This window comes from Phyllobates terribilis, unplaced genomic scaffold, assembly GCF_046119375.1.
Source record: "Phyllobates terribilis strain yellow unplaced genomic scaffold, ASM4611937v1 Scaffold_347__1_contigs__length_1996218, whole genome shotgun sequence".
Classification (NCBI taxonomy): domain Eukaryota; kingdom Metazoa; phylum Chordata; class Amphibia; order Anura; family Dendrobatidae; genus Phyllobates; species Phyllobates terribilis.
This window is the reverse complement of record NW_027363107.1, coordinates 756,296-768,816: the sequence shown is the minus strand read 5'-3', so window position 1 is coordinate 768,816 and position 12,521 is coordinate 756,296. Positions and strand designations below refer to the sequence as shown.

General features: G+C 42.5%; 1 protein-coding gene across 1 annotated transcript; it reads left to right on the top strand.

The window, feature by feature from the left end:
* The first annotated feature begins 4,143 nt into the window (after positions 1-4,143).
* On the top strand, positions 4,144-12,176 carry LOC141222234 (microtubule-associated serine/threonine-protein kinase 2-like). Its single transcript, XM_073666639.1, has 14 exons — positions 4,144-4,176; positions 4,660-4,729; positions 5,304-5,371; positions 5,564-5,649; positions 6,478-6,686; positions 8,624-8,762; positions 8,852-8,984; positions 10,282-10,447; positions 10,554-10,652; positions 10,895-11,017; positions 11,162-11,271; positions 11,373-11,464; positions 11,861-11,997; positions 12,085-12,176. The coding sequence occupies exons 1-14, from the start codon at positions 4,144-4,146 to the stop codon at positions 12,174-12,176; spliced, it is 1,557 nt and encodes a 518-aa protein (XP_073522740.1).
* Positions 12,177-12,521: the final 345 nt, after the last annotated feature.

Sequence of the window (12,521 nt, the reverse complement as noted above, 5' to 3'; positions counted from 1 at the left end):
TGTACGAGCCCTTATATAGTGTATGGGCCCCAGGCCTCCATACATTAAAAAAAAAAAAAAAAAATGACATACTCACCTCACCTGCTGCCGCTGCTCTGCTCCGGACTCCTCAGCGTCGCTGTCTTCCCGCTCTGCACTGTGACTGCTCAGCAGAGGGTGTGGTGGAAAGACGTCATCCCACCCTCTAACCTGAGACGTCACAGCACAGGACGCGGAAGACACCGGAGCTGCGGAGGCACGGGGAGAGGTAAGTATTGTGCCGGGGCCCTGAGCGGAGTGGGGCCCCCTGCCTGCTCAGGGACCTGGCACTTGCCCGGGTGCTAACGCCGGGCCTGGGAGCGGAGCCTGTTGCAAGGGCCCCGATGCGGGGCATACACGGTGCAGACGACTGAATCCTCCTGGATGGCGAAAGAAGAATGTTGTGAAGAAAAAACGGAGAGTGGTGGTCATGGGGGATTCCCTGTTAAGAGGAACAGAGGCTGCTATCTGCAGACCAGACATAACCTCAAGAGAAATGTGCTGTCTTCCAGGAGCAAAAATTAAAGATGTGTCTGACAGGATATCAAGACTCTTCAGACCTACAGATCACTACCCATTCCTGCTAATACATGTGGGGACAAATGACACCGCAAGAAAGGACCTGGAAACCATCTGCAGTGACTTTGAAGACTTGGGCAAGAAAGTGAAAGAATTGGGAGCGCAGGTGGTCTTCTCATCCATCCTCCCAGTGGATGGCCATGGAACAATGAGGTGGAATAAGATTCTACAGGTGAACAACTGGCTACGTCGATGGTGCCGTCAACAAGGATTTGGATTTCTGGATCACGGAATGAATTACCTATACGATGGACTACTTGCTAGAGATGGGGTGCACCTTACGAAGACTGGAAAACATGTATTTGGAAGTCGCCTTGCTACACTCATCAGGAGAGCTTTAAACTAGAACAATGTGGGAAGGGAAGCAAAAGGCCAGAAAAAGCCATACAGCTGACAAATACTATTGAGATCTCTGCTACTGGAAGTGGAAAGGAAGAACAAAGACAAAACAATTTAAATAATAAAAATATGGGAGGAAGAGAAACCAATCACAAACTAAAATGTTTTTATACAAATGCACAAAGCATGGGCAACAAACAAGGAGAATTAGAACTACTAACGCAGGAAAAGAAATATGATGTCATTGGAATCACTGAAACTTGGTGGGACGATACACATGATTGGAATAAAAGGCTAAAAGGATACAACTTATTTGCAAGAAACAGACTTGATAAACGAGGAGGAGGTGTCGCATTGTATGTTAGAAAAGCGTATATCTGCACAGAGATTGAAGCTTCAGAGACTGGGAGTTCTGTGGAAACTGTTTGGGTAAGAATACAAGGAGAGAACAACGGAAAGGACACCATTGTAGGCATTTACTACAGGCCACCTGGGCAAGCTGAAGATATGGATGAACTCTTTATGTATCAAATGACCAAGTTCTCCAAAAAATATGACGTAGTGGTCATGGGAGATTTCAACTATCCAGACATTTGTTGGGAATCTCTCTCAAGTAAAACTAACAGGTCAAGCAAATTCTTATCCTCTCTTGCTGACAACTTTATCTTCCAAAAGGTAGGGGAGAAAACAAGGGGATCTGCTACTTTGGATCTAATCCTTATAAACAAGGAGGAAATGGTTGAGGAGGTAAAAGTGGCTGGGACCCTAGGAGGCAGCGATCATGCTATTATAGAATTTTGGATAACTAGAGGAGGAAGACATGTGAAGACTCAAACTTCAAGGTTAGATTTTAGAAAGGCAGATTTTAAGAGACTCAGAAAGAGAATAGGAGGGATCCAATGGCTGGATGTCCTTAAGGACAAAAATGTCCAGAAAGGATGGGAAATTTTTAAAAATGAGATTCTCAAAGCACAATCGTTAACAATCCCGAAAAGTAGGAAGAATGGGAAGCATTTAAGGAAACCAGGATGGATGAACACAGAACTTAAACACATGCTAAAAAGAAAGAAAGAAATGTTTATTAAATGGAAAGAGGGAGGCATATCTAAAGAAGATTATAATGCAGTCTGCAGATCCTGCAGGGCATGTATCAGGTTAGCTAAAGCTGACAATGAATTAAGGCTTGCAAGAGATGTCAAAAGCAATAAAAAAGGATTTTGGGGGTATGTCAAAAGTAAAAGAAAAGTCAAAGATGCTATAGGATTTTTACAGGCTGAAAATGGAGAAATTGTAAGAGAGGATGTTGAGAAGGCCAAACTTTTTAATTCCTATTTTGCATCTGTTTTCTCTCAGAAAGAAAATGTAACATCAACTGATCTTCACTGTCCTTTTAAAGGAATAGAAGAATCCAAGTTATCTGTAAACAGAAAGATTGTGAGGGAATATTTAGCTAACATAAATGAGTTCAAGTCTCCAGGTCCAGATGAATTACACCCCAGAGTACTGAAGGAGATCGTAGAAGAAATTTTAGAACCACTCTCCATAATCTTTGAAAATTCTTGGAGAACAGGAGAAGTCCCAGAAGACTGGAGAAGAGCAAATGTTGTTCCTATCTTCAAAAAGGGGAAGAAGGTGGACCCAGGGAACTATAGGCCGGTGAGTCTGACTTCTATACCAGGAAAGATCTTTGAAAAAATTATTAAACAACATGTATGTAAGTACCTGGATAAGAATGAAGTGATTAACCAGAGTCAGCATGGGTTTATAACTAACAAGTCATGTCAGACTAACTTAATTTCCTTCTATGACAGAATCACTGACTGGGTGGATCAGGGAAATGCTGTAGATATAGTATATCTTGACTTCAGCAAAGCATTTGACAAAGTATCTCACACCATCCTTATTGAAAAAATGACCAAGTATGCAATGGACCAGGCAACTGTTAGGTGGATTCATAACTGGCTTAGTGATCGGACTCAAAGGGTGATTGTAAATGGCTTCACATCCAGCTGGATGAATGTCTCAAGTGGGGTACCACAGGGCTCCGTCCTGGGACCTGTATTGTTCAACATCTTTATCAATGATTTAGATGAAGGAATTGAGGGTAAACTGATTAAATTTGCTGATGACACAAAGCTAGGAGGGATAGCTAATACTAGAGAAGAGAGAGAGAGGATTCAAAAAGACCTAAATAAACTGGAGCAGTGGGCAGCAACCAACAGAATGGTTTTTAACAGGGAAAAATGCAAAGTACTACATCTGGGCAATAAAAATGAAAAAAGCATATACAGAATGGGAGGAATAGAGCTAAGCAACAGTACATGTGAAAAAGACTTAGGTATACTAATAGATCATAGACTGAACATGAGTCAACAGTGTGATGCAGCAGCAAAAAAGGCAAATACAATTCTGGGATGTATTAACAGAAGCATACAGTCTAGATCACGTGAAGTCATTATTGGTCTTTACTCCTCTTTGGTCAGACCTCATCTGGAATACTGTGTACAGTTTTGGGCACCACATTTTAAAAAAGACATAGACAAACTGGAGCAAGTTCAGAGAAGAGCGACCAGAATGGTGACTGGTCTGCAAACCATGTCCTATGAGGAACGGTTGCAGGATTTGGGAATGTTTAGCTTGCAAAAAAGAAGACTGAGAGGAGACTTAATAGCTGTCTACAAATATGTCAAGGGCTGTCACATTGTAGAAGGATCATCTTTATTCTCATTTGCACAAGGAAAGACTAGAAGCAATGGGATGAAACTAAATGGGAGGAGACACAGATTAGATATTAGAAAAAACTTTTTGACAGTTAGGGTGATTAATGAGTGGAACAGGCTGCCACGAGAGGTGGTGAGTTCCTCTTCAATGGACGTCTTCAAACAGAGGCTGGACAGACATCTGTCTGAGATGATCTAGTGAATCCTGCTTTGAGCAGGGGGTTGGACCAGATGACCCAGGAGGTCCCTTCCAACTCTACCATTCTATGATTCTATGATTCTATGATTCTATGACTGCTATGGGCCCCCCCCCCCCGGCTCACGGGCCCCATAGCAGTGGCGTGGCCTGCCGCCATTGGCGGTACGCCACTGCCTCCATAGCCTCCCCACTTTTAGCAGGAGACCCCCCATAGCCATGATGAAATGACGCATACCTCTATTTCTGGCACCACACTCCTCCTCCATCCCCGTCCGCCTCCCGGTCTGGATGTGTTCTTCTGTCTGCGGCCACATTGTGCAGGTACAGTGCGCTTGCGCAGTCTATAGAGGCTTCGGAAAGAAGGACCCATCCCTGGTTATATTATAGATAATGGTGGGATAGAAGTTTCTTTCCTCCAATATAAAACACGATGAGTCCCCAGAGTTATTGTATCTGCAGAGAGGAGCAAATGTCACATACAATGGCGGCCTCCTCCATTGTGACCTTTCTCATCTCAAAATTTTCCTTTTTGTTTCTTTTCCTCTTTTTAGGCTGAAGAAAGATCTCAATATGGAGATTTGGCTTTTATTAAAGACCTGGCCGAAAAAGTCCTGTGTGTACTGGAGCGTCCGGCTCGCTCATTGGAACGCCTGGTAAGGAGCCGTCATCTTCTCTAGCACACGTCTGATTTGTACAGTTACAATTGGCTGCATCTGTAAATGCAGGTTTAGTCCTTCCTGATTTATCTATGTGATGATTTAGTGTAAGGTTCCACATGTTAATTATATATATTATATCTATCAGGAAACAGCAGAAGGCGACACCAAAGACGAGCAAAATCTAATCCCGGGACTGAACAGCGATCTGACTACAGGTGAGCCGATCACCCGACCTCCTACAAGAAATATCCAGATATTATAGAGAACAGGGAATAATCTTACATTTACTCTGTATATTCTGTGTAATGGGAACCTATCAGCACATTTTTGCATATTGTGGTATGACTGTACTGGCCATTTCTCTGTAATAATTTTTTGCAGAAATCCAATGTCTCAGTCAAGGGAAATCTAATGTAGAAGCCGTATACAAATCAGCATGGAAGTGCACTGGGGGCGTGGAAGAAGAAATCCATACTGTGACACGCCCCCAGTGCACTTCCAGGATAATCTGCATATGGCTCCTACGCTTCAGATCTCTTACCATCACTCACATGTACAGCGAGGGTGGGGGGTTCCTCATTCATGTGATGATTGGGGGAGTCCTTCATCATTTCCATTACGTTTATTCATGGATGCTCCGTACGTTCTCATATTTAGAATCCCTATATAATAAGTATTATTCCCATTTACAGACATCTTGTCATGTCTGAGTTATATTGTTGTAATATATATGTAGGATTAATATCGTCTAATACATTTTATTTCTTCATCATTTTTTCACTCTTTTAGAAACAACTGTGTTGGCGGATGCTGACAGTAGAATCTGTGAGATCCCGGAGATCCAAGAATCTGACGGTGTAAGTATCATGGAGAGAGATGTCGGTGTATCACCAGATTATGGGGTGGGAATGACACCTCCAGTATTGTCCCCCATATAACCATGGGATGTCTATATTCTAAGAGGAGATGACAGAAGGGAGACGTTTTTGCATCTGGAGCTTTTTTCCAGCAGCTTCTATATCTTTATATAATTTCTTATTCTTTTATAGAGCGTGATCAAATCATTGACCCCGTCAAGACAGCCGCATAAGAGCGACTATGGGACATCCAAACTGATCAGCAGTGGAAGTTTTGGGTGAGTTTTCTGTTGGCATAATCCACATTTCTCAAGGTTCCCAATGACAATGCTCCAGACTCTGTGCTCTTCCCTTCAGTGTTATCATAGGGAAATTATATGATCTGTAGGAAAACAAACTATTAAGGAAAGGGATTAAAATAGAATAATATATTACACCTGCCTGTCCTAGACCCTCATCTGTTCTTACACTGCCACCCCCATCAGAGCTTCCCGATCCTCCGCACCGGTCTGTTCTTTTCGGAATCCATTAGCGAACTGATAAGAGTAATTGGCAACACATGGTCAAGTGAGGGGGTGACACGAAATTTCATCAATGACATCTGCACCCCCCAACCTCCACCATGACCATGTGAGTCTACTCCCTGGTCTCAGCAATAAAGACTGGCACAGAGGACAAGTGGCTATAATGGGTTTCATTTTTTGTAACTCCTTCGCTCCCCTCCATTTATTATGTTGTTATGTCTTGGGGTATGCGGGAGCATAATTAACGTCATGTTATGGCAATTGGAGCACTTTTAATTTGGACCAACTTTTATTTGCACTGAATCGTATCTACTGGTCTAATGTAGTGAATCTGCCCAAGAATAATTTCAGTAGATTCTCTCATCTGTAATGTGACCTGGGTGAGGGCTCCGGCGGACGTGGCATTGTGGACACCTCCCATAGGTGATCTATGTAGTGATCTTTTATCAAATTCTAGACATGGATTTCCAGTGACGGACAGACTTCTAGCATTAAACATTAGTACAAAACATTATATAATGACTTCTATAGATGTTCTTGTAGTAAAGATTCATTCTAACCATTGATTCTCTTTCTCTCCAGTGCCGTCTACTTAGCGCACCATAAAGACTCACACCAGATCTTTGCTTTGAAGAAAATGTTCAAGCGAAACCTGAACACTCCAAAAAGAGTGGCATTGGCCTTTCTGGAGAGGGACATCCTAACATTCGCAGATTGTCCCTTCGTGGTCTCCATGCTCTGCTCCTTTCCAACAAAATCTCACCTGTGTGTGGTCATGGAGTATGTAGGAGGTAGGACATGTATATTGTAGTATATTCAGCCCATGTCTGCTTACATCTTATCACTGCTCTTATAATTAGGATAATTAGGACAGTTACATCCTCACAGTGCGTTTACTGTAGGTTTTCTATTACCAAGATGCCTGGAAATTCATTGATCTGTGTGCAGCAGTGCTATGGTGCCAGTGAGTCAGATCGGGCCTGGCACCGCTCGGCACTGGGCCCCATTCCACCACCTGTCATCACAATTTCAGTGGTATTCACATTGTCAGAATATGAATACCGATGAAAACAATGGTGGATCAGGGAGCCAAAGGTTCCTAAATCCACCATTCAGCCTCCGCAGATGGGTCCGAGACTCCGTGTACTGCAGGTTCTTCGATGTCGCCACAATATTGCATCTGTAGTGTGGAGTCTCAGTACTTACACTGCACAGGTGGGGCTGGTGGGGGCCATAACACTGAGTGATGGGGCAGGTGGAGACCATATGCTGAGTAGTAGGGCTGGTTGGGGCCATAATACTGAGTGGTGAGGCTGGTGAGGGCGATAATTCTAAATGGTGAGGCTGGTGGGGGCCATAACACTAAGTAGTGGTGGGGGCCATAATACTGAGAGGTAGGGCTGGTGGGGGCTATAGTACTGAATGGTGGGGCTGGTGGGTGCCTTACTACTAAGTGGTGGGGCTGGTGGGGGCCATAACACTGAGTGGTGGGGCTAATAAGGGCCATAATTCTGAGTAGTGGGGTTGGTGAGAGCGATAATACTGAGTGTTGATACTGGTGGGGGCCAGAATACTGAGAGGTGGGGCTGGTGGAGGTGGTAGTACTGAGTGGTGGGTGCCTTACTACTAAGTGGTGGGGCTGGTAGGGGCCGTAACAATGAGTGGTGGGGCTGGTGAGGGCCATAATACTGAGTGTTGAGGCTGGTGGGGGCCATAATACTGAGTAGTGGGGCTATTGTGTGCCTTACTACTAAGTGGAGGGACTGTTGGGGGCAATAACACTGAGTGGTGGGGCTGCTGAGGGCCATAATACTGAGTGGTGGGGCTGGTGAGAGCAATTATACTTAGTTGTTGGGCTGGTGGGGGCATAATACTGAGTTGCGAGATTGGTGGAAGCCATAATACTGAGAATTGAGGGTTGTGGGTACCATAATACTGAATGGTGTGCCGTGTGAGGGGCTATAGGGGACTGTGAATGCCGCTATATTGAGTTGGTGACTGTACATGCCCCTACACCCCCTGGGGGTCCTCATATTGAATGGTGTGCAGTGGGGGTCCTTATTCTGTGTGGGGATCCTAATTCTGTTTGATTGGCTTTGGGGGCCATCATACTGAGTGGGCAGTGGTGGAGACCATTATATTGTCTGAGGGGCTATGGGGGCCATTATATTAAGTAGGGGGGGCTGTGGGCGCCATTATACTGAGTAGGGGGCTGTGACTGGCCTCATACTGAGTGGGGACATTATAGACAGGTGCTACATTATATCTGTAAGGTGAAACTGGATTAAGATTTCACTGTGGGGATATCTAACTCAGTCTGTGGGTGGGGGCATTTTTGGGAGCATCATATGCTAAAATGGCTATAAAAGGTGTATTGCTGTTGAGAACATCGATTGACTTCAGTAAGGGTTTTTTTTTAAGGGGCGTGCAGTTAGAACTTTTGCTATGGGGCCCTGAGATTTCTCTGTCCGCCACTGTCTGTGTGATCTCCCTGTAAGTCCGCACTGAGCATGTCAGTATCTCCAGCTGTAGACGAGATGTGACATCACTTTATGTTATTAGTTACATGGACGACATTTCTCCATCGATTCAGACTAATATTATGTGCACTATACATTATATCTGTTTATATTCTCTCCTATCCCAATGTCTCCGCTCACTTCCCATTATACATCATGGTGATCTGCTGTATAAACCACACACCGGTCATATTTCCTTTCTTCTATAGGTGGTGACTGTGAGACCCTCCTAAGCACCAGGGGTCCTCTATCTGTCCCCTTGGCCCGCTTATACTTTGGAGAAGCGGTTCTTGCTGTGGAATACCTCCATAGCTACGGTGTGGTGCACAGAGACCTGAAGCCGGATAAGTAAGTGCCCCTCGTAGTATAATAAAGGGGGGAAGTTATCATTTATTATCATACGGTCTGTGAGGCTAAAACCATCTTCTCTTCCGCAGCCTCCTGATTACATCTGCTGGACACATAAAAGTTACCGATTTTGGGATTTCAAAAGTTGGTGTCATGATGCCAAAAACCAACACCTACAAGGAATTAGCGGAGGACATCACCAGGGAGTTCCTGGACCGTGAGGTGGGTAACACTTACAGGAATTTAGCTTGTTCTTTACAAATCTCCAAGGACCAAAGCAAAGAAAGACCTTAAATATAACTTTTAATAGATACATTTAAAAGCACCCATATCAATATATAAAGACAAAATCCATAAAATGTGGCGGCAGCAGTATTCTCCGATCGGGGTGTATTTATCTCCCGCGTCTGTCCAGACTCATTGTGGCTATCTCCTAATATGATCCCCTGATGAACCCCAAATTAGGAGGGGGAGAAACGTGTTGGGACAATTTACAGATAAGTCCTCTGGTTACTGCTGACTAAAATGCTTTTTTGGCAACTTTTTTTGTAATTCGCACACTGGATAATGCTCTGTCCCAACATTTGGACGTGTCCTGTGTAGATCAGTCCTGATAATAGATTAGCCAGGGGGATTTTGAGGTTGTCTATATGTACCGTCTGTCCTAGACTATTATCTTCATGCTCAATGTCATTATATAGGTGACTTGTTACTACTTTGGACATATTTATGTTCCTATGTTTACCGTTAATTGAGCACACGTGCTTTTATAATATTGTTCTTGTTGCCCGTAATTGCCAGCACTAATGTACTTTATGTATCTATAATAGGCTTCTGAATGATGGTTTATATATCATACTGAATTGTGTATAGATTGGTGCATTTGATATCCTATCTGTACTAGTGGAACTACATTATATCAGCTTCCCTGTTTCCATATAATTGATACATTGAATATTGCCTTTTTTTCATTCAGCATGTTAGCAGCGACATGACTGTCTGCCTTTCATCATTATCTGTATATGTGTATGTCTGTCTAGGGGTGGATAGCGTCACGGAGGGAGTGCCGATGTGGAGGGGGGCGCCAAACCGATTAGCTAGGGTGTCAACCTCCACTGGCATGCGGGATCTCAGCCCATTTGGGATCTCTAGGGCAAGCCTGCATGTCAATTATCCTACGTTTATCCCACTACCCATATATTGTACATTTTATGGATTTTGTCTTCATATATTGATATGGGTGCTTTTAAATGTAGCTATTAAAGATTCTATTTTAAGGGGTTTTCTTTGTTTTGCTTTGGTATTTGGTTAACTAATATACCCCATCTGTTCACCTTGCCTTTGGCATATGTCTTTTTTTCTTTACAAATCTCATCACACTATTGTGTCTTCTCTACATTCTTCATTTCTAGAGAACATTTCCATTGATATTTTATCTTTTGTCATTGTGTTTTTATGGCGAGAACGTGTTATAATAACCATTTTATCATTTTCATCTTTATCTTCTGTTGTTTTCCAGTTATGTGGCACCCCATATTACATCGCCCCAGAGGTCATCCTCAAAGAAGGCTATGGAAGACCTGTTGACTGGTGGTCAATGGGGATAATCCTACATAAATTTCTCACGGGATCTGTACCATTTGATGGAGATTCTGTAGCTGAGCTTTATGACAGGATTGTCATTGGTAAGTGGAATGATCCGACCATTGCTTTGATCAGTTACATTGGTTTAGGTGTTTACTTTGCTTTAGCTTACAGTCCAGTAAAGAGATTTTATTTTCTGTATAACAGGTGACATAATTTGGGATTGTAATTCCGCTCCTACTCCCAATGCACAGAACCTGATTACTGAGCTGCTCAGAACAAATCCTGCAGATAGACTTGGGACAGGTAAGAGATATAATACTATTCATATTAGTATTAATATTCACCTATCACACTTATCACTCATGTCCTTGAGGATCAACACTTCTCTATCAGATTGTCCATTTCTAGTTCTCCACACTATGACTTTCAGTCTTCTTCCTTCATGTTGACTCAGTTATGTCATTAATTCAGATTAAGTTAAACTGTTCAGATGTGAAGCAATCTCTGACAATGTCCACATCACTTTTGTTTTGTTCTTTTTCCAGGAGGATCACTTGAGATCAAGAGTCATCCATTCCTGAGTGACTTAGATTTTAACAACCTTCTAAGTCAGAAGCCAGAGTACATTCCTCAGCTTGCCTCAGATGTGGACAACAGCTTATTTATCGGTAAGTAGAAGAAGACATCATCTAGACTAAGCGGCTGTTTGTCTTGTCTTCCATAAAATGTAATAATCAGTACCCACTAATATTGTGATAAATGACACCTGTTTTATACTAACAACCTCTAATAATACTTCATTACTTTTGTAGATCACTCTGAAATAGACCATTCGGTCTCAGAGGATGAGGAGGGTACAAGTGAGAACAATGAGAACCTTGACTTCCAAAATTTTACATCATCTTCTGAAAGGCTTTCTAAAGTAAGTACCGTATGTGATCAATAAATCCAAAATATGTGAAACAAAAAAGACCTCTAAAAGTAAAAAAAAGTATTTCATATCTTGTTTTTGTCCATGTTTAGCTCTGTACCATCACTACCAGAACGATGAATGATGAGGACCAGAAGTCTCCTCCAGAGTGTACGCCAGCAACCAATACAAATATCTCAGAAATGTGAGTAGATTATGGGATCATTAATGGGAGTTCCAGGCTGATATATATGCACAACATATAATATAGGACATAAATACCATAATATCAAATTCAGCCTCAATGATTAGCGGTCATTGTGCTTTTGGCTTCAGAAACCGTTGGTGATAATAGCCCATAATTGCAGCCATTCACGCGTATTAGAGCTGCCCATACTGTAGGAGAGATGTAGTATTACATGCCAGCCATTATTGCTAGTTGTTTTTCACTCTGATCCATAGAAGGTAGATTGGAGCATAAAACCTTCCTCACTATGACAGTCATATGTCCTATTAGGCCCTCTAGTCGGTGTTCTTCTAGTGAGACCACCCCTTTTATTCTGCATTGACTTGTGATTTACATGTTTTTCTTAAATCATAGAATGGGAGAGTTGGAAGTTACCTCCTGGGTCTTCTGGTCCGACCCCCTGATTCTTCCTGACAGGCAGAAAGAATCGCTTTCTGAATCTGATAGCGACAATGCTATAAACAGCTTGCCCTCCTCGTTCCCATCATCAGGTATGTATGTACAGCATCAAAAGGTGAATGTTGACTTCAAGGCTCAAATATTTGGTTTCTCTGTATTAGGTCTCCTATGTTGTCCAGGTTTCATGGATCCCAATTATTTTTTCCATGGGCCCATACTGTATTTCTATTTCCTTAATTTTATCCAGGAATTGTTTTCATGGATTCTGTAAAATACGTTTTAGCATCCAGGAACTCACTTCAATATAAGAAGACATCGTCTCCTATAGTAGAATATCGCTCATTAGTGATGCACCACGTGGCGGCACACAGGGCGCTTACTGCTCCATATCAGTGATACATCTAATGCCCCTCAGATTAGGTCATGAACGGTATATAGGACTTATTCTGCCCTATAATAATGCAATGCCAGATTATCAGGACTATAGGGGACAGGACTAGAACAATTCTTCTATATACAGTACACAAAGCAGATCCTATAAGAATATTTCTTTACTGAGTTTTTTTTACTTTCTGATCAGAATTTACAACTGAAGAGGAAAGAAAATCTGAAATGA

What these genes read in the sequence shown, in the direction of transcription:
- LOC141222234 (XM_073666639.1), top strand. Translation starts at nt 4,144, where the DNA reads ATGTGTTCTTCTGTCTGCGGCCACATTGTGCAG. An exon ending in TGCAGATAGACTTGGGACAG is followed by an intron (nt 10,653 to 10,894) that starts GTAAGAGATATA and finishes TTCTTTTTCCAG; the next exon opens with GAGGATCACTTGAGATCAAG. An exon ending in AATACAAATATCTCAGAAAT is followed by an intron (nt 11,465 to 11,860) that starts GTGAGTAGATTA and finishes CTTAAATCATAG; the next exon opens with AATGGGAGAGTTGGAAGTTA.